General features: G+C 41.1%; 1 protein-coding gene across 5 annotated transcripts in view; it reads right to left on the reverse strand.

Moving 5' to 3' along the window:
* eml5 (EMAP like 5) overlaps positions 1–26,120 on the reverse strand; it is a 138,443-nt gene that overhangs the window by 92,727 nt on the left and 19,596 nt on the right. For all 5 annotated transcript variants that reach the window (XM_033027389.1, XM_033027388.1, XM_033027385.1 and 2 more), the window contains exons 2-6: positions 25,233–25,392; positions 18,303–18,401; positions 12,442–12,510; positions 2,607–2,792; positions 109–244 (exon numbers count right to left, since the gene is read on the reverse strand). In XM_033027389.1, coding sequence (XP_032883280.1) covers positions 109–244; positions 2,607–2,792; positions 12,442–12,510; positions 18,303–18,401; positions 25,233–25,392 — 650 coding nt within the window. The remainder of the gene's footprint in view (positions 1–108; positions 245–2,606; positions 2,793–12,441; positions 12,511–18,302; positions 18,402–25,232; positions 25,393–26,120) is intronic.

Here is a 26,120-nt window from a genome sequence, read left to right on the forward strand (position 1 = left end):
GATCACTTATTCCCTGGCACCTTAAGACATGCATTCACATAATCCAAGGACAGTCTCATTCAACCACCTTTGGAATGAAAATATTAAACACAGGCAGAATATTCTTACCTCTGTACCCTTGATCAGTTTCTCTGAGATCAATTAAAGTTACGGGTTGGAAACTTAAATCCCAAAGGCGGACACAACCATCGCGTCCTCCTGTGGCAAATCCCTCTTCACAGGCATTCATACTAAAGATTCCTGACTGAATGAATTTGTAAGTAAAATATTAATTATTTATATCCATAAAGATAAACATAAGCACCGATAGCACTATGAAATATAGATGCCACTATCTTTTATTAATGTTCATTTGCAGATACAGTGAACAGCAACATTCAACTGTTACTATTGGTAGGATGTTAAAACTTAACACTGGAAACCAACAATACCAAGAACAGATACTTCAATAATGGCAAGCCTTATTATTTAACCAGACTAGAACTATGCAAAATGTCCATCTAATATCTTCCCTCGTTTTACAGGAGGCTGGGGAGAGAATGCAAAGACTGAGGAGATAGAAAACTGGTAAAATTAAAATATTTTTGAATGCAGTCACTGAAGCATTACAGATAAGTTTCAGCAACAATCTCTCTCAAACTCACAGACTAATCTTCTACTTACAACCAACAGATTGATTTAAATATTGTAATGTCGAATGCCTCAAATTCTATCAGTTTACCAGGTTTAACTTTGGCCAAAAGAATTTGGTAGTAATCGACACAGCTACAGGAGAAGTACTTTCTCTTTGGGCTACAGGCAACATTTCCCCCTTACTTCCTCTGCATACCTGTAGGGTAGCATGGTGGCATAGTGGTAGAGCTGTGCCTTACAGTGCCAGAGACCCAGGTTCGACCCTGACTATGGGTGCTGTCTGTACGGAGTTTGTACCTTCCCCCCGTGACCGCATGGGTTTTCTCTGAGATCTTTGGTTTCTTCCCACACTCCAAAGATCTACGGGTTTGTAGGTAAATTGGATTGGTGTAAATGTAAAATTGTCCCTGATGTGTGTAGGGTAGTGGTAATGTGCAGGGATCACTGGTTGGTATGGACTCGGTGGGCCAAAGGGCCTATTTCCGCACTGTATAGGGGCTGTCCCACTGCAGCGACCTAATCTGCGAGTTTAGAAGAGTTTGCCCTCGACTTAAACTCGCAGCATGGTTGACACGTGGTCCTAGGAGGTCCTATGAGGTCACTGGAACTCTCCTTCGTGCTGGAGGGAAGTTCCCGCATACTCGCGGCCTCAGTTAGGTGGCGGAACATTTTCCAGCATGTTGAAATATTTTACGCAAGTAAAAATTGGTCGGCATGGTTCTTTTTAACTCGTAGTGTAGTGGAGTGGGGTCGCTATTTAGTTACAGGCAGTCGAGGGCAGCCGTAGGCAATCTCTTTCGCTGACCGGGCATTTTAATTGGCTCATTGCCGTTTTCAGGACCAAGGAAAACTGACTGGTAGGTTAAATGCTCGCTAAACTTTATTAAACATTGACTGACTTCTTAAAAGTGTATCCACTCCTCCTCCCCCCCCCCCCTCTCTCCCATCCTCCCCCCTCCCCCCACTCTCTAAAGGACTTACCGTACACTGTGCAGCCGTCTTTTACCTTCCTCTTCATCGTGGGTGTGAGTTTCAGACAGCGCTCCCCCGCTTTCCCTGGCCCCCGCCTTTGCGATGTGAGTGTTTGTGTGTGTGTGTGTGTGTGTGTGTGCGCGTGTGCGTGCGGTCGGTCGATCCAGCTCGCGGTTTAATCGCTGACGGTCGACCCAGCTCGAGGTTTTCCAGGCAAGTGCCCTCGAGCTTGAAGGTCGAAGACACTCTTCTGAACTCGCGGATTAGGTCGCCGCAGTGGGACAGCCCCTTAACTCTAAACTATACTAAACTAAACCTCTCTCACCCCACAATCTCTGCAATGCTCAGTCCCTTACAGATTTACCAACCTAGTAGAAGGCTCGCTGCCTGCGGCCATGCTGTGATCTCTCTGGAGCATTTCCTGTTCTATAGAGAGCTGATCTTCTAGGTAGGAACTTACTTGAAAAAGGTTTTTACCTAGAAGGTGAGCCAGTTGAGTTCAAACACTACCGGGTTTGAATTCCCCTCTCACCCAGCTTGATTGGGACTGCTGCTTTTTCATGCTGATAAATATTGCAAGTTCATAATCGATACCAATTCCATTTTATCCACTGAATTACAAAACAAAGGTAGGGTTATAAATGCTATTAGATAAAAATACTATAGATACATTGAAAATCCATTGGCCTCGGACACTGAGAGAATTAAAAAAAAAATCATTGTTTCAACCTACATCAGATTATCATCACAGGCAAATATTTTTGGACATTTTTGGACCCTTTGTGTATTTTCAGCATACTCTGCTTTTATTACTAACGTCTTGTACGTGAACACTGCATGTACAGTGGAATGTTGTTCAAATTATTCATATAAAATATCAGTCACTTTCAAATATTAAATGACACACTCCAAAGAGAGGTTGCAAAATTAATTAGCAATAAAATTTGACAAATTTCATGGTTTGGTACATTTTCATTCCAGTTCCAATCATGCATACTTACTCCATGTGCATTGTGGACAGTTCGCACCAGATTAATCCCTTTCCACACATAAATATCACCATTTAACGCTCCGGAATAAGTGATCTCCTCTCGTGCACAGGCCAGGCACAAAATGGTCTGGAGCTCTCCAGTTTTGCCAAATACACCCCGTTTCGCTGTTAAGGTATTTCCACATAAGCTCCAAAACTAGAAAAGGAGAAAAGCAACTCCAGCAATTGTTATTTTCAGAAAATGTTATTTCCAGCCAACTTGAAAGCAACATGGAAATTCTGTTTGCATCACTCCACGACAAGCTTGTGTGACAGGGATATGGATACCCACTGTAGTAGTCATTTAGCTTAACTCAGTATATTATAACTATAGCCAGTTACCTTTACATTTTATCTGCCTGTAATTATGTGGGTGGGATATATGGGCGTGCTTGCGGCTGGGATTCTCGCGCAGATGCCCTTGTAATTTTTGGTTTAGTTTGAAGAAGCATGGGGGAGAGGTCACAGCTTTCCACCATGCATGAGTTTGACTACGAGTATGATCAAAATGTTCTTAAACAAGCAGAAGTTTGGATGAATATCTTACTGTTTTTACTACTGCAATAAAGAAACTATTAATTAAGAGACTGTGATTTGAAGATTTATATTTTGACGGCATTGAATGTCTCGTAGAGAGCTTGTGAATGGGTTTTGATAATCTCCTAAACCCCTGTCTTCAATCATAGTGGCTAGAGGAAAGATTCCTTGAACAATATAAACATTTGTTACTACACCCACACCATACAGATCAATCGAACAATGCCCACAAAACTCTTTATGTTCAACGCTGACTACATGTCTTGGCAATTATTGTTAAAGTTGGTTACAACTATGACTTTTTAAATGCATTGTTTTGTCTTGTCTCATCTTTGATTTAAAATATCTGAAAATTAATGTGAGTGGTCTCTTGGACTAGATTCAGAAAACCAGCAGAATTTTTTAGATTTATGGGCATGTATTTAATTTGTACTTTCACTTCTCAAAAGACATTTCACATTTTTGGATAAAGAGAAGAGTATTATAGTGCAGCGCCTAATGTAATCTAGCTGGCTTAGAAATTGCAATTCAATATATTTCTATGAGAAATATATATTTTTTAGCCCATGATATTCAATTCTAAAAAAGACACAAAATGCTGTAGTAACTCAGTGGATCAGGCAGCTTCTCTGGAGAATATGGACAGGTAACATTTCAAGTCGGGATCTTTCTTCAGAAACAAAATCTTCAAAAAGACTAAATTCTGGGGAGGAAGTTTCTTTTGACATAAGATTCTACAGAATAACAAATGACAGAAGCCTTACGGTTTGAGATTGACCATATCAATGGAGCCAGACTCACCAGTTATTTTGAAGTAAATGGGATTATTCAGGTATTCTGGCATAATTAAAATTTAAAAAACCACTGGATGAACTCAGCAGGTTAGGAGCCTTTATGCAGGCAGTAGGACATTTGTGTTTTGGATCTATCTGCAGAGATCTCCCTATCCTGCTGATTTTCTCTTGCAGTATGTTTTTAACTTGAGATTCCAGAATAACCAGTCTCTTGCATCTTTAAAGCAACTTTCCTATAATGAAAGATAGCCTACCACTGCTTACTTTATCCAGGAAAGGAAGACAAAAGAGTGTTAAATCTTTTTATCCATTAATTTTTTATTCAATATGTACCTAGGTTTATAAAATATTGAAGAGCATGGAAGTGTAGTTTTAATTCATATATCAATTTGATCATAATTCAGTTTAAATTCTTGTTAAAAAGAACCTCGGAGCTCATTAAATTTATTTTAAAATAATTTTGTGCATTATTTAAATACAATAAATCAGTATTAGGAATATAAGGGGCTGCTCCGAGATTTCAACATTTATAAATTAGAGGCATGATTTGGCAATTTGGCCATTTAATAAGATCAAGGTTGAACTAATTTGTAACTTCAATTTTATATTTCCATCTACTTAAGGACATTTTCATCCTTTGTTTATCAAATGTCTGAACAATTCCGAACATGCCCCTTGAGGAAGAGCACATGACCCCAAAAGCAAAAAACAAAAATGGTTTCAATTTCCCCTGTTAAATAAGCAGCAACTTATTTTAAATGTGACCCTAAATTCCAAATTCTCCCACAAGAGGAAATAATCCGTCCAATTCCGCCCTCTCAAGGCCTCATGGGAACTTATCAGGTTCACATTTACTCTCTCAACAGTCACCTCCTGACCACTTCCCATTCCAACCCGCACCATCTGGGTAGCAGCCAAGTAAAATTTCCCAGCATTACTTCCTTGGCATTAACATCCTTCTTGAAATAATGAGACCAATACCAATCATAGTACACTTGGCACAATGGTTCCAAAAACAAAACATAACTTGCATATTTTTTCATTCAATCAGAACATTGTAAGCATTCCTAATTATCGCTGTACCTATATACCATGCACAAGGGCACTCAGATCCTACTGCATGTGAGCGCTTTCAGCATTTAGATTATATGCTTCCTTTTATTCTTCCTGTTATTCCTTTCTTCTTCCTATCCATACCCCTTTGTAATTTCCTGATAATCTCCTTACAACATGCTTCCAAGCTACCTTTACATCATAATCAAATTTTGTATCTTACCTACATTATAAAAAGCCGAGACTCCATCAATGATCCTTGTGGCCACTAATTTACTCAATCTTGCTAACTAGTAAAAGACATTTATATGCCTGTACTGGTTTCTGTTTTGACATCCAGTCTGTGACTTCAGTCCATGATAATCTTACCTCCTAAAGCATGAGATTTCCCCAATAAGCTTTCATGAGGTACTGTGTCACATGCCTTCTGGAAATGTAATTTACCCACACCATGTATGATTTCTTCAAAGATGTCCAATAAAATGGTCAAACAAGACTTTCCTTTACAAAATCTTATTGGCTTTTCCTGATTACATTCAATTTTCCTTGTGCTCCATTTTACTGAACTGAATAGTAGCTTCTAACTTTTGTACTTTGACAAGGAGGGTCTGAAGGAGTCTCGACCTGATACGTCGCCCATTCCTGTTCTCCAGAGATGCTGCCTGTCCCGCTGAGTTACTCCAGCATTTTGTGTCTATTTTATCCTCTGACAGATGTTAAAGAAGCTGGTCTGCAATGGCCTAATTTCTGTCACCATCACTTTATAAAATAAAACAATGCTCGGGCAATGCATCTGCTTGATAAACCTTTACGCAAATAGTACTTGGACATTGAATTAATGTGACAATATCCATGTAATTTATGCATATGAGCTGTACTCATTCTCGCACATGCTCAGACTGGCGCATATAATTATATAAATCAGTCAGTGACATTTTACTTGGAAATAAATCATTCCTGCTTTTGATCCCAACACGGGTGTGTGTGGAGGCATCTTTCTCCATCCAATATGTGCTAGTTTTACCTATATCGTAAGTAGACATATAACAAAACATGGTGGCAGCAGTGAAAGTGAAAATTTGTGGATCAAATGGAGAGATGATGATTAGCAAAAATGCTTTGAAATCTTTCAGGAATCAGTGTTTCAACGCTCAGCGACCAGACTAGCTGCATGCATGAGAGGAACGGTATGCAGGTCAGTGCGCACGCAAGGCTAAGACGCAGTGTGTAAATCAGTGCTTAAAGTTCACTCCACCACCCAATCCAAAGCTCAATGGTGGCCGACTAGGAAAAGGGGAGATGCAGCGAGACCTGGGTGTCATGGTACACCAGTCATTGAAAGTGGGCATGCAGGTGCAGCAGGCAGTGAAGAAAGCGAATAGTATGTTAGCTTTCATAGCAAAAGGATTTGAGTATAGGAGCAGGGAGGTTCTACTGCAGTTGTACAGGGTCTTGGTGAGACCACACCTGGAGTATTGCGTACAGTTTTGGTCTCCAAATCTGAGGAAGGACATTATTGCCATAGAGGGAGTGCAGAGAAGGTTCACCAGGCTGATTCCTGGGATGTCAGGACTGTCTTATGAAGAAAGACTGGATAGACTTGGTTTATACTCTCTAGAATTTAGGAGATTGAGAGGGGATCTTATAGAAACTTACAAAATTCTTAAGGGGTTGGACAGGCTAGATGCAGGAAGATTGCTCCCGATGTTGGGGAAGTCCAGGACAAGGGGTCACAGCTTAAGGATAAGGGGGAAATCCTTTAAAACCGAGATGAGAAGAACTTTTTTCACACAGAGAGTGGTGAATCTCTGGAACTCCCTGCCACAGAGGGTAGTCGAGGCCAGTTCATTGGCTATATTTAAGAGGGAGTTAGATGTGGCCCTTGTGGCTAAGGGGATCAGAGGGTATGGAGAGAAGGCAGGTACGGGATACTGAGTTGGATGATCAGCCATGATCATATTGAATGGCGGTGCAGGCTCGAAGGGTCGAATGGCCTACTCCTGCACCTAATTTCTATGTTTCTATGTTTCAAAGAGAACCGGGTGGAAGAGTGGAAAATGCTTAAACAAATGTACGAAAATTATGCAGTGATAACAGACCTGGATAAGAAGGAGAAACAGTATCATAAAGCAGTATTCCTGCACACTGTTGGACCGGAAGGACTGTGAATCTTCAATACCCTGTCGTTCTAAACGGTAGCAGATGAGATGGATGTGAAAGTCATCATCGACAAGATGTATACCATCATCATGGCGAGATGAATGAAACATATGAAAGATTAATTTTCAATAAACGAGACCAGAAACCAGCGGAAAGCAGAGATGAATGTTGCAGATATGAAGGAGCTTGCTAAGGCATGCAACTACTGTGATTGCCTGAAAGAAAGCCTCATTCGAGATCGCATCGTCCTTGGTATTGCAGACCAGTCAACTAGGAAGACACTCCTTCAGAGGAGGAATCTGACATTGCAGGATACTGTGGACATATGCAGATCCTTGGAGGTAACAGCAACAAGAATGCAGGTCATCGGCAAAGAGCCGACAATGCACAAGGTGGAACGATTCAAACAGGGGGAAAAGATGGTTGATTTTTCTTCGCAGAGGAAGAATCAGGGACTGATCTTCCTCTGACTGAAGATTCAAATGCAAGTTCTGTGCGAGGACACACAAGCGCAGAAAGGAGGAATGCCCAGCGTGTGGGAAGAACTGCAACAGATCCGGACGACAAAACCACTTCGGTTGCTGCTGCAAGCAGAGGAAGGAGAGCACGCAGATACGGGGTTTGCACAAGGTCATAGAGACATCTGACCCAACGTCCATTTCCAACACAGAGTCTGTGAGTTGCATTGGGATCAATGCAGCCGGAAACAATTCATCTTCAGGCCTATTCGCTGAGATGCAGGTCGGCACAGAAGCCATCAAGTTTCAGATTGACTCTGGTGCCAGTGTTAATGTGATTCCCAAGGATCGTGTACCTAACAAAGAGGACATTAGGTGAGAGAAAATAGTCTTAAAGATGTACAATGGATCCAACCTGCTGGCAGAAGGTAGGATGAAAGTTACACTCTGGAACAAGATGAACAACAAGAAGTACCGGGTTCACTTCATAGTGGTAGAGGAAAGCTGGCTCGCACCGCTCCTGAGCGGCAAAGCTGCACAACAGATTAAACTTACGAGAATTTCAAGAGCCTGAATGCTGTTAGCGAGGTTGACTCATTACTCAAGAGCTACAAAGACGTCTTTGACGACGAAAGACCGGGGAGACTACCAGGCAAGGTCAAGTTGGTAACGCAGACGGAGGGTGCAACTCCAATACAGTGTTCTGCAAAGCTGGTTCCTGTAGCCATGAAAGGGAAGGTCAAGAATGGTCTCATGAAGCTGGTCAAACAGGACATCTTCACAAGTCGAAGAACCAACTGAATGGTGTAACAGGCTGGTCGTTACGGAGAAAAAGGACAGCACAAAGTTGAGGTTCTGCATAGATCCTAGACCTCTCAACAAAGTCCTGAAAAGGGAGATCCACAGACCACCAGTCATAGAGGACGTACTCCCTGAGCTGTCTAATGCAAAGATTTTCACCAAATTCGACCTGATCAAGATACCTCCACTGCAAACTAGATGAGGAGAGCAGTTTCCTAACAACCATAAATATCCCTTTTGGGAGATATCGCAGGAAGAGGTTGTCATTTGGACTGAAAGTAAGTGCAGAGATCTTCCAGATCTGCAACAAGCCCTAGAAGGATTAGAGGGAGTAGAGTGTGCTGCAGACGACATCATCCTATTCGGAGTAGGAGACACCAGAGAAGATGCAGAAAGGAATCACGATGCAAGACTGCAAGATCATCTTCAGTGATGCAGAGACAGAGGCATCAAGCTGAACTGGAGGAAGGCGGCAGTGAAAACTACTTGTATCACATTTCTAGGACACGTAGTTACAGATCGTGGTCTGAAAACAGACCCGAAGAAGCTCCAGGCTCTGCTGGAGATGCCCAACCCGACCAATCCAACAGAAATCCAAAGATTACAAGGCAGTGTAAACTACTTGGCAAGATTCCTGCCAATGATGTCGGACACATTCGAGCCTTTGAGGAGATTGACCCATAAGGATGCAGAGTGGGAATGGTAATCAGAACATGACACGGCAATGTCAAAGATCAAGGAGCTGTTGACAACGGCGTATTACACACCAAATGAACAGCTGGACATACAATGGGATACAAGCAAGGCAGATCTAGATGCAACACTTATGCAGAAGGGCCAACCACTGTCCTATGCGAGTCAAGCATTGACGCCAACCGAGCAGAGATTTGCTCAGATTGAGAAGGAGGCACTAGCAATAGTGTTTGCCCTCGAGCACTTTCATCAGTGCACCTACGGACAGAGAGTGATCGTTGAGAGTGACCACAAGCCATTGGAAGTCATAGTCAAAAAGCCTCTGCATAGAGCACCAAGACATCCTCAGGGCATGATGATGAGGATGCTACACTGTGACATTGAGATCAAATGGGTAAAGGGAAAAGGCACGCATCTAGCAGATATGCTCGCCTGAGTATACCTCCCTGACACCACAGGATCACTGATTCACTGATGTCAACGTAGTTGAGTCCTTGGGCTTGGGAGTGGACAAGGTCAAACGCATCCAAGCCCATACCAGGGAAGACGAAACACTACAGACCGTTAAGAAAGTAATCCAAAATGGATGGGCAGATCACAAAGCAGAAGTCCCAGAGGCAGCACAACCGTACTTTAATGTCAGAGACGAGTTGAGTGTGCAAGATGGCCTAGTATTCAGAGGAGAGAGAGTTGTAATCCCTATCACTCTATGCAAAGATATGTAGGAGACACTCCACACCTCTCACCTAGGAGTAGAAGGAACCCTCAGACGTGTTAGAGAATGTATTTTCTGGCCTGGAATGAACTCCGATGTGTAGCAGTTCATTTCAAACTGTGAAGCCTGCTGCACGTACGAACAACAGAATCAGAAAGAAAATCTGATGCCCCATGACCTCCCAGATCGCCCATGGGAGAAAGTGGGAACCGATCTGTTCGAACTTGAGGGAAAGCATTATTTAATCACAGTTGACTATCTATCTAATTTCTGGGAAATAGACAGACTGTACGACCTGACCAGCAGGACAACTATTGTGAAACTCAAGAACCACTTCGCAAGATATGGAATTCCCAGCACTGTGGTAAGCGACAACTGGACACAGTTCTCATCAGAGGAATTTGCTAAAATTTGCCAGGAAATGGGAATTTGACCACTGCACAATTTCTCCAAGACATAGCCAAGTTGTACTTCCGGTGGTGCTGGTGCCAGCAGCCTCCACCTACAGCCCGGTATCTTTTTGTTTTTTTGTTTATTTAGTTATGTAAAAGTGTGTTTTTTTGTGGGTTTTTTGTGTTTTTATGTGGGGGAAGAGGGTACGGTGCGGGGGATACCGTCCTTCAGCCGCTTCCTGGTGAAGACGCGACTATTATTCGAGTCGCGTCCTCGCCCCCCCCCCCCAGCGGCCTACCTACTGGATTGGCGTGGCCTTTCCTGCCGGGATCGACCAGAGCTCCAGCAGCGGTGGGACAGCGCTGATACATCGCGGGGCTGGCGATGCCTTACCGGGGGTCGCCGTCTGGAGCCCGGAGTGCTGGGCCTGCGGCACCAACATCATGGAGCTGCGATTTGCGGAGCTCCCAACGCGGGCGGCGCTGATGGACAGCGCGGGGTCCTGCGACTCTGCCCGGCTCGGCCTGCGGACACGGGAGCTGCGGACTCCGGCTGCGGGAGGCGGCTGATCGGGAGGTCCGGGCCGCTGAGGAGGATGTTCACCGTCAGGGTTCGGCGTCGGCGTTCCACCAGCCCGGCGTGAGGGCCTGAACATCGGGCCACCCAGGGCGGCGACTGCGGGTGCTAGGAAGGCCTCGACCACGAGTGAACATCTGGGAAGAACGGAGTGGAGGCTGGCTGGACTATGGTGCCTTCCTCACCTTGGTGCCACTGTGTTATGTTGTGTCGTGGACTTTCACTGTTTGTGCTTTTTTTTAAATTCTATTTTATTTTTAATATGTTTTATTATTTATTATTATTTATTTATTTTTATTTTTATGATACTGCCTGTAAGGGAAATTCATTTCGTTGTCTCTAACTGAGACAATGACAATAAATTTGAATACAATACAATACGAATACAATACAAGCTAATGGAAAGGTGGAATCGGCAGTCAAGGCAGCTAAGCGAGTACTGAAGAAAACCAATCACTGCAAGACAAATGTCTACTTGGCAATATTGGAATTGCGCAACACCCCTGCACAAGTAGTGAACATTAGTCCCGCACAATGACTACATAGAAGGAGAACAAGGATGACACTTCAAACTACGTCAAACCTCCTCAAACCACGTGGTGCTGAGATACACACAGAAGAGAGGAAAAAGATGAAGGATTTGCGAGGAAAAGAGTCAAAGATCTACAACCAGCATGCCAAGGATCAACCAATCCTGGAAGAAGGTGATGTCGAAAGACTCAAACCCTATAAAATAGGAGATAACAGATGGCAGAGAGCAACACCTCAGAAACGACTGGATGAGAGATCATACAAAGTCAGGACTTCTAATCCGACATAGTCGAGTGGATCTGAAGAAGACCGGAGAACTATCCCCACACATAACTCCAGAGAAACCACCAGACGCGGAGAAGACTGAGAAACCTTAGCAACCTCAGCTGACACAGCAAAAACCATCACAACATGCATCACCAGAAAAAGATGCAACTCATGAAACTCATAACACAGAGAAAACTAGACAAAAACAAAGTGACACAGGAGAAGAAACTAGAAGTGATGCACAGAATGTACACACTGAAAAGAAAGACACTTCTGAAAGAAACACCATCACAAAGACTAGGGCAGGAAGAGTTGTCAGACTGCCAGAAAGATACAGTGAGTATGTCAAAAAGTAAGGTGTTTTATTGTGATGTACATACATGCTTATGAGAAGAAAGCATGTGAACATTATTTTGTGTTAATGAAACAAGTCACAAGTATGGCTATGGTTGAAATTGTGAAATAAGACAGTTGTTTTATTCAATACTACGGTGTAATATTATGAAAAGTGTTCAGGTTTGCTTTATTTTGGATCGTTGGAAATGTAATCCCAAAATGTCAAAAAGGAAAGGATGTGACGATATCCATGTAATTTATGCATATGAACTGTACTCATTCTCGCACATGCTCAGACTCGCGCATATAATTATGTAAGTCAGGCAGTGACCTTTGACTTGGAAATAAATCATTCCTGCTTTTGATCCCAACATAAGTGTGTGTGGAGCCATCTTTCTCTGTCTAATATGTGCTAGTTTTACCTATATCCCAAGTAGACACATATCAAAACAATGAAAAATCAAAAAAAAGTAATGATTTCTTCCTCTGTACCTTGATGTGTTTCACACCGCAGCTGATCATTTTGTTTGGCTGGTGCAAGTCCCAAGAAACATCAAATATCTGTAAAGAAAGCAAGAAAAATACAACAAATTTATAAAGAGGAAATAAACAAACCATTGATTTGTCTAATTAGTTAAAAAAAAAAAATCCATCTCGTCTTCAATATCTGAACATTTCTAGATTCTCCACCTGAAAGGTTAACATAGATTAGACATTGAAAGCATTCCTACAATGAGGAAATGCACACACTGCAAAATGCACCAGGTAAGTTGATAACATACCTTACTTGTCAATCCTATCTCCACACACTACACCACCGCAGGCAGTATCGCAAGATCTCTAGTACAAAAACTATCCGTGCCACCCAGGCTTTGCCTCTAATCCTCGTCACCATACAACCTTGCCTCCCCCCCAGCACCCGAACTTCGCAAGTCTCAGGATCTCCTGTGTCCCAGCTTCGGCCATAACACAAGTGTAAGAGGATCTGTGGCTGCTGGCCTTCTTGAACTTGATCACAGCAACTCTGCAATACCCAGTCCATTCACACACAGTAGGAAAACAGCAATCAAATCATGACACCTCATAGCTACACTCACGAGGTGCAGGATAATTTCTATACACCTGACATGCATTCTAAGATTTGATCATGTTTAGCATCTGAGGTTACATTTATTTGTCGTTCATGTTTTGTTCATCTAAACACCACTTTGAATTGCTTCTAGTCATTTGGAAACTCTTTTCCAAATATTCCCTAGAATTAGAAGACACAAATTGATTGATTGATACAGCACGGAAACAGGCCATTCAGCCCAACAAGTCTACATTGACCATCGATCACCTGTTCACATTAGTTATCTGTATACCACTTTCTCATTCACTCCCTACACAACAGAGGCAATTTACAGAGGCCAATTAACCTCCAAACCCGTATGTCTTTGGGGTGGGGAAGGAAACAGAAACAGCTGGAGGAAATACATATGATCACAGGAAGAACTGCAAACTCTATACAGACTCCTTCTGCTGCCTCAGTACTGCAGGGACCCAGGATCGATCCCGATCTGGAGCGCTTTCCCTTTGGAGTTTGTACATTCTATGACAAATGCAAGTGCAAGTGTCCCCCCCCCCCCCCCCCCAAAGCTCAGAAGACAGAATGGTAGATTAATTGGCAACATGGGTTAAGATCGTGCTTCAGTACTTAGTAAAAATACATGTAGCCAAAATACAATCTTCTTTTAATCAAGAGAAAGGATCATAGCTGATTAAATTATTCTTAAAACTTTCTTGGGTGCGACTGACTTCCCATGTTGTAATCATTAAGTTTGAAACCCAGCTCCTCAACAATTAAGTTATTAACCATACTCATTCTTAGAAAGGGTTCATGAATTTGTGGCCGAGCATCTACGACAACAAAATGATTGCTGTGGCTCCAATTTTCTATATGTTAAGACATTAATAGGACTCTTTTTTTGTTTTGGTGATAAAGCATGGAAATAGGCACTTCATCTCACCGATTCCACGTCGACCATCTACCATCTGTTCATATTACTTCTATATTATACCACTTTTTCATCTAGTCCTGACATACATGGGACAATTTTTTTTCCCCACAGAGGCCAATCAACTTACACATCTTTGGAATGTGGGAGGAAACTGAAGCACCTGGAGAATGTGCAAACTACACACAGACAGCACTAGAGGTCAGGATCAAATCAGGGTCTCTGGTACAGTGAGGCAACAGCTCAACCAGATGCACTACTGTATCATCTTTAGTTTTGGATGTGGTTCCAGAAGACTGGATGGCTAACATTGTGCCTTTATTTAAGAAAAGCAGCAAGGATGCAGGGTGCAAGTTGAATCAAGAGTTAAAATTGGCATGTCACAAAGGTAATGCTATGATTGTTATGGGAGATTTCAACATGCAGATAGACTTGGAAAATCAGGTTTTTACTGGACCTCAAGAAAGCGAGTTTCTGGAGTGCCTCCAAGATGGATTCTTACAGCAGCTTGTACTGGAGCCTACCAGGGAGAAGGCAATTCTGGATTGAGTGTTATGCAATGAACCAGATTTAATAAGGGAACTCGAGGTAAAGGAGCATTAGGAGGTAGTGACCATAATATTATAAGTTTTAATCTACAATTTGAGAGGGAGAAGGGAAAATCAGATGGAGAAAATCAGAAGGGAAAATCAGTATTACAGTTGAACAAAGGCGACTATGGAGCCATGAGGGAGAAGCTGGCCAAAGTTGACTGGAAAGATACCCTAGCAGGGATGACAGTGGAACAACAATGGCAGGTATTTCTGGGAATAATACAGAAGGTGCAGAATCAGTTCATTCCAAAGAAAAAGAAAGATTCTAAGGGGAGTAAGTGGCGACCGTGGCTGACAAGGGAAGTCAAGGATAGTATAAAAATAAAAGATAAGAATTATAACATAGCAAAGATGAGCGGGAAGCCAGGGAATTGGGAAACTTTTAAAGAGCAACAGTAGATAACTAAAAAGGCAATACGGGGAGAAAAGGTGAGGTATGAAGGGAAGCTAGCCAAGAATATAAAGAAGGATAGTCATAACTTCTTTAGGTATGTGAAGAGGAAAGAATTAGTTAAGACCAAAGTTGAACCCTCGAAGATAGAAACAGGTGAATTTATAATGGGAACAAGGAAATGGCAGATGAGTTGAACAGGTACTTTGGATCTGTCTTCACTAGGGAAGACAAAAACAATCACCCAGATATACTAGTGGCCAGAGGACCTAGGGTGACAGAGGAACTGAAGGAAATTCACATTAGGCAGGAAATGGTGTTGGGTAGACTGATGGGACTGAATGCTGCTAAATCCCCAGGGCCTGATGGTCTGCATCCCAGGGTACGTAAGTGGCTCTAGAAATCATGGATGCATTAGTGATAATTTTCCAATGTTTTATATAGTCAGGATCAGTTCCTGTGGATTAGAGGGTAGCTAACGTTATCCCACTTTAAGGCGGGAGAGAGAAAACAGGGAATTATAGACCAGTTAGCCTGAATCGGAAGTGGAGATGCAGGAGTCAATTATAAAAGATGAAATAGCGGCACATTTGGATAGCTGTAACAGGATCCATCCGAATTAGCATGGATTTACGAAGGGGAAATCATGTTTGACTAATCATCTGGAATTTTTTTGAAGATGTAACAAGGAAAATGGATATGGGAGAGCCAGTGGATTAAAGTATCTGGACTTTCAGAAAGCCTTTGATAAGGTCCCACATAGGAGATTAGTGGACAAAATTAGAGCATATGGTATTGGTGGTAGGGTACTGACATGGATAGAAAATTGGTTGGCAGACAGGAAACAAAGAGTAGGGATTATCGGGTCCCTTTCAGAATGGCAGGCAGTGACTAGTGGGGTACCGCAAGACTTGGTGCTGGGTCCCCAGCTATTTACAATATATATTAATGATTTAGATGAAGGGATTAAAAGTAACATTAGCAAATTTGCAGATGACACAAAGCTGGGTGGCAGTGTGAACTGTGAGGAGGATGCTATGAGGATGCAGGGTGACTAGAACAGGTTGGGCGAGTGAGCAGATGCATTGCAGATGCAGTTTAATGTGGATAAATGTGAAGTTATCTACTTTGGTGGTAAAAACAGGAGGGCAGATTATTATCTGAATGATGTCAAGTTGGGAAAAGGAGAAGTACAACAAGATCTGGGAGTCCTTGCTCATCAGTCACTAAACATAAGCATGCAGGTACAGCAGGCAGTGAAGAAAGCTAATGGCATGTTGGCCTTCATAACAAGAGGAGTTAAGTATAGGAGCAAAGAGGTCCTTCTACAGTTGTACAGGGCCCTAGTGAGACCACACCTGGAGTATTGTGTGCAGTTTTGGTCTCCAAATTTGAGGAAGGACATTCTTGCTATTGAGGGAGTGCAGCCTAGGTTCACAAGGTTAATTCCCGGGATGGCGGGACTGTCATATGTTGATAGAATGGAACGACTGGACTTGTATACACTGGAATTTCGAAGGATGAGAGGATATATTATTGAAACATATAAGATTGAGGGATTGGACACGCTAGAGGCAGGAAACGTGTTTCCGATGTTGGGGGAGACCAGAACCAGGGACCACAGTTTAAGAATAAGGGATAAGCCATTTAGAACGGAGATCCAGGAAAAACCTTTTCACCCAGAGAGTTGTGAATCCATGGAATTCTCTGCCTCAGAAGGCAGTGGTGGCCAATTCTCTGGATGCTTTCAAGAGAGAGTTAGATAGAGCTCTTAAAGATAGCAGAGTCAAGGGATATGGGGAGAAGGCAGGAACAGGGCACTGATGGTGGATGATCAGCCATGATCACAGTAAATGGCGGTGCTTGCTATTGTATATTGTCTATTGTCTATTGTCAGGCGGGGTAAAAGCAGACCATCAGTGATAAATAAGTTATGGGCTTGTCCCACTTAGGTGATTTTTCAGCTCTTTTTCAATTATATACCCTTTCGGGTATATAAATCGAATTCCCATTTTAGAAACCACAAAATATAGCGAGGCAAGAGCTCGTTTTATTGAATGTTTTTATCTCCCACCCCTGCATTTTCCTGCTCCCCTCAATTTCCCTCTCAAATGTACTTTATGATCTCTGTTAGGATTTTACATCCTTCCTAAGAAAGGGTATCCAGAATTAGCCACAATGCTCCAGTTGAGGCCTAATCAGTATAATAGAAAAACATCTGTTTTTTTTAAATCATTTAGGTTCTATTTAACAAGCTAAGAATCCTCTGTGCTCTTTCAACTGTTTCCTCAATTTCTTCCTTAACTTTTTTTACAACTGCACCACTTACGCTGTCATTTTTCATTATTCCTACTAAAATGTGTCATATCACACCGTGATAACATCCAGAACTTGGAGTCAATAGCACTGAAGCACATGATCACACATGTATTGACTTTTTACACATTCACTGGTGTGACAAACTGGTAATTGCTGATCAGACCCTAAATAGTAACGTTTTCTGCCGCTGGACCAGTGTAGTACAATATGATGGGAGTAGAAAAGAGCCCTGCCTGAGAAAACTTTGACAGCCCTCTACACCAAATTGTTGAAATCTTTCTACATATTAAACACTTCAAAAATAAGCTATTCAAAAGCAATAAAATTGTATTAATATTAAAACGAAAACAAATATTCTTTAAACGCCACAATTCAAAAAATGTAAATTAACAAACACTTGCTTATCCCACATAACCATTTAATTCTGTTGAAATAAATTCACTTGCCATTCCTGCAACAGATGTAACTTAGTGCTGGAGGTATTAGTAGGCAGATTCTCAACTGCAGCACGTTTGTGCTCATGTTACATACCACAAATTTGATAGCATAGATGCTGAGAAATGCTAGCAGTTTGGGGAAGTGCTGGTGTTTGCAAGCAAGCTCTGGCCTGTTGCTTAATGTAAATAGCAGTGCAATTCAGATCTTGAAACACCAACCTTTGAACTATTAAGAGCAGAATGCTAAAACCTATTTGCCCTTTTAAAAAAGTTACTTATTTTTGGTTATTCCTCCAGATATCCACGATGTATTAAATTATCCTTAAACTGCTGAAAGAGGTACAAACGTAGATCAGAACCACTTTAATTTGTTTCCTGAGATGTTGGTTTACATCGAAGATAAACACGAAAAACTGCAGTAACTCAGCAGGTCAGACAGCATTTCTGGAGAAAAGCAATAAGTGACGTTTCAGGGCGAGACCCTTCTTCAGACTGAGAACTTCATCCTGTTCCTAAATTATTCTGAAAAAAATAAAATTTCTATAGGTGACCAAGCAACTATAATGTACCCCAAGTTTTCTAACATTGCATTTATTAAGGAAAAGCAGGCAGTTACCCTGTCGGTGTGTCCTGGTGTAGTTGCTAGAACTCTTCCTTTCTTCCAATCCCAGACACAAATTGTGTTTTTAGAATCCAGACCAATAGATACCAAACGCTGCAGAGTGGGAAGAATAGAAATTAGAAGAAGTTTAGGTAAGGTTAAGATATAAATATTTCCTCTTATCATAAATATGTTAATATTTACATCTTTTACAAAGGATCCTTAGCAACAACCCCCCCCCCCTCTTCACATTGCTGTTCAAAAAGCACTGGCTAACATTTTCCATAAATGTAGAATTACGTTTCGACTCAAAAGTACTTCAAAATAATTGCGTAAAATTGTGAGACATTAACATAAAGCGGCTATCTTACTATTTAAACTCTAGTATTGTATTTACATTTTGCAATAATCCACAGAAAATGGCTAATCAAATCCCTTCCCAACAACCATCAGGCTTTTGAACACTACAAATTCCAACTAAAATTTGAACTATGAGCTGTCTTGGCTGTGCTTGGGACTTTGAGCTTTGTTTTGTTTTGCACTATGTTGGATTTTTCTTTTATTTATTGAACTTTTTTCATTTTTTTGTTATGTTAACTTTTGAGAACTGTGTTTACAAACCTGTTGTGTTGGTACAAGTAAGGATTTTATTATTCTGTTTCAGTACATTGAAAAATGAAATACTCTAGACATGGAAATACAATTGCTCCATAATTACACAATTTCATAATGGCATATCATGTGTGTAGAGCAAACCTTTTGAACAATTAATGAACTGGGAATTAGTAACTATAATTTTAAATCATTCATGTTCAAACAATCTAATGTTCAGCTCATTAATGAGTTTACTTTGTATGCATGTGTATTTATTATTCATCATGAAACTGGGCCACTCCTGGTGCAAGTTTACCCTATTAAATTAACACCACTATGTATAACAAAGTGAAAGCATGTTCAGTGTCACAAGCCATCCGTAAAACTTAATTACAAATGGAAGACCTAAATGTCGAGTTTTCACCAAAGAAACAAAATAGGACTTCTCAAACTATGTCCAGGAGCCAACTTTGGCATATGGCTGCTCTTGGAATATCCTGATGAAGGGTCTCTGAGATTGCCCTATCTTTCATGTTGTGTGGCCAGTGTAATGGGTCCCTCGGTTATTAGAATTAAAAAAAAAAAACAGTGAATGGGAGAAACAGGAGGAAGTACAGGTAAGATCTTTTGGACACTTGAGCAGCATTCCACTTAATGGCTTTAACTGATGCCAAAGTATGCCTCAAGCTTTCAATTAAGACTTGTTTGAATCATTTGCCAAACTTGTATGTACAGTAGAATTTTAAACATTATGCAAGATGACGATTGTACATCCGTTTTGACATCATTACACATCTACTAAGCCTCAGCAAGGGACGTAGGATATCATGCACCAATTAGAAAATAACTCTTTGTAATAAAAGTTGTGTTTCCAATGAGAATTTGGCAACAGGCTTTTCTTGGAAAAACACAGAGGTCCTTTTCTGATCAAGATGTAAAGATATAAAACTTACAGTCTTACAATAAAATGAAATAAAACAGTGGGAAGAATCAAGGAATTTAATTTTACAAAGAGCCCAACCTCGCATGGAATAAAATATAAATTATTTGGTTCGTTGTTTAATTAATCCCATATGTCCAGGTAAGCTTTGTTTCCGCTTAATACGATTTATCATTTTGAGGGTACAAAAGTATTAAACATTTAAAGAGCAAGTAATTCTCAAAAATGACAATTTTTTTAGAACTAGTTGTATGTCAGATGAGACCAGATGAACTGAGTGTTTACCAATTATAGATTAAATATTTGCTTTTCTCGCGAGCTTTGTAAATTGTAAATTGTGTGGCAAGGGTGGGGGAAAACAAAATTGGTGTGATTTGTGTAAACAGTATTCAATGTTTGTATAGTCTCCGAGAATGTTGGATGAATTTTGTGCACGGTTCCTGCATTGTATATATTACTTGAATAAAGTCTATTTTGAAATTTAAAAAAATATCTCCACACTAAAATGGAACTATTGTCCATGGAGCCACCAAGGATAACATAGAAACATAGAAATTAGGTGCAGGAGTAGGCCATTCGGCCCTTCGAGCCTGCACCGCCATTCAATATGATCATGGCTGATCATCCACTCAGTATCCCGTACCTGCCTTCTCTCCATACCCTCTGATCCCCTTAGCCACAAGGACCACATCTAACTCCCTCTTAAATATAGCCAATGAACTGGCCTCGACTACCCTCTGTGGCAGGGAGATTCACCACTCTCTGTGTGAAAAAAGTTCTTCTCATCTCGGTTTTAAAGGATTTCCCCCTTATCCTTAAGCTGTGACCCCTTGTCCTGGACTTCCCCAACATCGGGAGCAATCTTCCTGCATCTAGCCTGTCCAACCCCTTAAGAATTTTGTAAGTTTCTATAAGATCCCCTCTCAATCTCCTAAATTCTAGAGAGTATAAACCAAGTCTATCCAGTCTTTCTTCATAAGACAGTCCTGACATCCCAGGAATCAGTCTGGTGAACCTTCTCTGCACTCCCTCTATGGCAATAATGTCCTTCCTCAGATTTGGAGACCAAAACTGTACGCAATACTCCAGGTGTGGTCTCACCAAGACCCTGTACAACTGCAGTAGAACCTCCCTGCTCCTATACTCAAATCCTTTTGCTATGAAAGCTAACATACCATTCGCTTTCTTCACTGCCTGCTGCACCTGCATGCCCACTTTCAATGACTGGTGTACCATGACACCCAGGTCTCGCTGCATCTCCCCTTTTCCTAGTCTGCCACCATTTAGATAATAGTCTGCTTTCCTGTTTTTGCCACCAAAATGGATAACCTCACATTTATCCACATTATACTGCATCTGCCAAACATTTGCCCACTCACCCAGCCTATCCAAGTCACCTTGCAGTCTCCTAGCATCCTCCTCACAGCTAACACTGCCCCCCAGCTTAGTGTCATCCGCAAACTTGGAGATATTGCCTTCAATTCCCTCATCCAGATCATTAATATATATTGTAAATAGCTGGGGTCCCAGCACTGAGCCTTGCGGTACCCCACTAGTCACTGCCTGCCATTGTGAAAAGGACCCGTTTACTCCTACTCTTTGCTTCCTGTTTGCCAGCCAGTTCTCTATCCACATCAATACTGAACCCCCAATGCCGTGTGTTTTAAGTTTGTAAACTAATCTCTTATGTGGGACCTTGTCGAAAGCCTTCTGGAAGTCCAGATACACCACATCCACTGGTTCTCCCCTATCCACGCTACTAGTTACATCCTTGAAAAATTCTATAAGATTCGTCAGACATGATTTACCTTTTGTAAATCCATGCTGACTTTGTCCAATGATTTCACCACTTTCCAAATGTGCTGCTATCCCATCTTTAATAACTGACTCTAGCAGTTTCCCCACTACCGATGTTAGACTAACTGGTCTGTAATTCCCCGTTTTCTCTCTCCCTCCCTTCTTAAAAAGTGGGGTTACGTTTGCTACCCGCCAATCCTCAGGAACTACTCCAGAATCTAAAGAGTTTTGAAAGATTATTACTAATGCATCCACTATTTCTGGAGCTACTTCCTTAAGTACTCTGGGATGCAGCCTATCTGGCCCTGGGGATTTATCGGCCTTTAATCCATTTAATTTACCCAACACCACTTCCCGGCTAACCTGGATTTCACTCAATTCCTCCAACTCCTTTGACCCGCGGTCCCCTGCTATTTCCGGCAGATTATTTATGTCTTCCTTAGTGAAGACGGAACCAAAGTAGTTATTCAATTGGTCCGCCATATCCTTGTTCCCCATGATCAACTCACCTGTTTCTGACTGCAAGGGACCTACATTTGTTTTAACTAATCTCTTTCTTTTCACATATCTATAAAAACTTTTGCAGTCAGTTTTTATGTTCCCTGCCAGTTTTCTTTCATAATCTATTTTTCCTTTCCTAATTAAGCCCTTTGTCCTCCTCTGCTGGTCTCTGAATTTCTCCCAGTCCTCCGGTATGCTGCTTTTTCTGGCTAATTTGTACGCATCATCCTTCACTTTGATACTATCCCTGATTTCCCTTGTTATCCACGGATGCACTACCTTCCCTGATTTATTCTTTTGCCAAACTGGGATGAACAATTTTTGTAGTTCATCCATGCAGTCTTTAAATGTCTTCCATTGCATATCCACCATCAACCCTTTTAGAATTAATTGCCAGTCAATCTTGGCCAATTCACGTCTCATACCCTCAAAGTTACCTTTCTTTAAGTTCAGAACCATTGTTTCTGAATTAACAATGTCACTCTCCATCCTAATGAAGAACTCAACCATATTATGGTCACTCTTGCCCAAGGGGGCACGTACAACAAGACTGCTAACTAACCCTTCCTCATTACTCAATACCCAGTCTAAAATAGCCTGCTCTCTCGTTGGTTCCTCTACATGTTGATTTAGATAACTATCCCGCATACATTCCAAAAAATCCTCTTCCTCAGCACCCCTGCCAATTTGATTCACCCAATCTATATGTAGTCAGTCAGTTTATTGTCACAGTTAAGGTACAGTGAAATTTGAGTTACCATACAGCCACACTAAGTGAATAGTAACAAAACACACAATCACATAAAAGTGAACATAAACATCAACCACAGTAGATTCCACATTCCTCACTGTGATGGAAGGTAATAAAGTTCAATCTTCCTCTAAGTTCTCCCGTGGTCAGGGCAGTCAAACGATCTGCAGCCAGGGATATCAAACCCCCCGCAGCCAACGATCAAAGCCCCCCGTCGGGGTGATTGATACTCACGCGTCGGGCTGGTTGAATCTCTCTCTGCGACATGGAGTCGCTCGAGTCGGCCTCTTCTTACGAGAGACCGCGGGTTTCATAATGTTAAATTCCACAGGTCCCGTGGTTGGAGCTTCGATCCCCGGCAAACGGATTGCAAACTCCACAAAAGTTTGCAATCCGTCGGTCTCCAGGAAAGGCCGCCAACTCCACGATGTTATGCCACAGTGGGGACAGAGATACGATATGGAAAAAATCACATCTCCGTCGAGGTAAGAGGTTGGAAAAAAAAAAAAGATTACCCCAACCCCCCCCGCCCCACACAAGAAAAAACACAGGCACACTAAAACATACTTTTAACACAAACTAAAAACAATAAAAAGGAAGAAAGGACAGACTGACAGTTGGCGAGGCAGCCACTGGTGGTGGCGCTACCCGCCACCAAAAACTGCAAATGCTGGAATCTTGAGTAAAAAAAACAAAGTGCTGAAAGAACAGCAGGTTCTGTATGTAGAAACATAGAAAATAGCAGGAGGCCATTCGGCCCTTCGAGCCAGGACCGCCATTCGATATGATCACAGCTGATCATCTAAAATCAGTATCCTGTTCCTGCCTTTTCCCCCCAATTGTCTTTTGCTTTTAGTTTAGCTTTTTTCATCTGTGCAGAATCTGAACTACAAAATGTCTGAAATGTCGTCACTTCTGGCTCCGCCCTAAATTTTTCTTCTTCCAGTATCATGAACTATTATGCTTTAAGAAATTAACCCTTTACATTCCACATGATTTTTACAAACAATATGGATAAAGTTATTCACTTTCTTTCATGGAATGTGAATGGTTTGAACCAACCTATTAAGAGGACATTTTTTTTTTTTAAGTTCTTCGTAGACTAAATGCTCAGATAATTTTTGTTCAGGAAACTCATGTGAGGCAAGATGACAATCAACAATTTTTCAAGTTTTGGAGAGGACAGCAGTTTCATTCAAATTCACAAGCTAAGGTGAAAGGAGTCTCTATTTTTATTGACTCAATTCCGTTTGTTCATTATGAAACAATTTCTGATCCATATGGTAGATTTTTGGAGATTACTGGTGTTCTTTATAACCAAAAAGTTACTATGGTGAATGTTTATGCATCAAATATTGATCACCCCGAGTTTTTTTAAACAGTTAATTGCATCCTTTCCTAATTTAAATGAACATTTTTTAAATAATGGGTGGAGATTTTAACTGTTGTTTGAACCCCTCGATGGACAGATCTGCATCTGATCATGAGCTTCCAAATAAATCAGCTAGTTTTATCAATTCTTTTTTACTTGACTCTGGAATGTTAGAAGTTTCGGAGATTCTTACACCCAAATGACAAAGAATTTTATTTTTTCTCTCTCATGTATATCATAGTTACTCTAGGATTGACTACTTTATAATAGATTCTCGGCTAGTTTCATCGGTCACTGCATGTGAGTATGATGCAATTGCTATTTCTAATCATGCACCATTGAAACTATCAATCAAACTACCTGATTCCAAGATTAGTGCTAAACAATGGCAATTTAATGCTACTTTGCTTCAAGATCTAAATTTTGTTAATTTTATTAACGATCAGATGGCTTTTTTCTTCTTAACAAATTCTACTGAAGAAATATCCAATGGTGTAGTCTGGGATGCTTTTAAGGCATATATTCGTGGACAAATTATTTCATACTCCGCGGGATTAAGAAAACAAATTAATCTCAGTCCTAAATAGCCCACCCTTTATCTTTAAACCGTGACCTCTGTATGGATGGAATTGGGCAAACAACATTCAGGCTAACAGTCCCAATTGCAGATCTGAGCACCTTGTAATACCATCACATAGGGCAGTTAGAAATCAACCTTCTAGCCATGTTTAGGTCGGAATAGAAGATGTCCTTCCTAAAAGGCCATTGGTGAATTGGGTTGTTATTTAAACAGAACATTTTCATTACTTCATGATCATCAGTACTATTCCAAATTTACATATTAATCAAATATAAACCTCTCCAGCTAGCTGCTTTGCTGAGATTTGTACTTGTGTAGCCAGACCATCAATCCAAGACTATGCATGGGTTGGACAGTAATTTAATCATTATGCCAACACACCTAGCAGAACAAGCAATTAATTTGCTCACCTGGCCATCGTGATCAAAAGCCAAGCAGGCTATTCCATGTGTGTGAACATCTTTCAAAATGGATATTGTCTGCATGTTGTAGGTATCCCATACACATATATGCGGCTCCTTCCCCACCTGCCCTGTTGCAACTAAAGTTCGTTCTGGATGGAGCGCTAAACTGGGGATTGAACAGAAAGTTTATTTAAATAAAATATTCATGCAGCAAATAGTCACATCGAAATTGCTGAAACATTCTAGAAACATTCATTCAAATGAGGCTCCCAAAAGGCATAATGACTGACTGCGGGGCACTATTTCGGTCTGAGAAATGTTCCAAGTTATGGTAGTACCAAATACAATACCACATTAATCTCTGAGGCACAATTGTGCAAGAGAAATAGTGGCACACAGATCCATGTCCGTTCAACTAGTATGCCAAGAAGAAAGTAGCTGCATATTTATGACAATACCTATTTTATATTCCATTGAATCTTAATTGCATCTTTTTCCTGAAATCATCATCTTCTCTTTATCTTGCAGGATACCATTTCAAGCAAAGTTGCCAATAGTTAAATTTCAACATGGCTAGTTAGTCCACGAACCCCAAATGGAGAAAAGGTTATAGGAACATTCGAGATAGGTGGATATGCAGAATGCAATGTAAGTTGACAGGCGAATTGCTTAAGATTCACAAAGCTTATTCCAAAAGAACTTAAAGTGCACAATAGCAAGATTCATCATATTGACAGGTCGATTACTTCATAGAAAGTTCTAACAAAAATTACGCAGCCAGGGCACTCATGACAACCATTCAATTAAATGGCCAACGACACATTACCTACCCATAAAGAAATTACTCTGTTCATTACTCATTTTTCTTTTCCCCGTCTATGTTTATAACAATAT

The sequence above is a fragment of the Amblyraja radiata genome, chromosome 9, assembly GCF_010909765.2.
Source record: "Amblyraja radiata isolate CabotCenter1 chromosome 9, sAmbRad1.1.pri, whole genome shotgun sequence".
NCBI lineage: Eukaryota > Metazoa > Chordata > Chondrichthyes > Rajiformes > Rajidae > Amblyraja > Amblyraja radiata.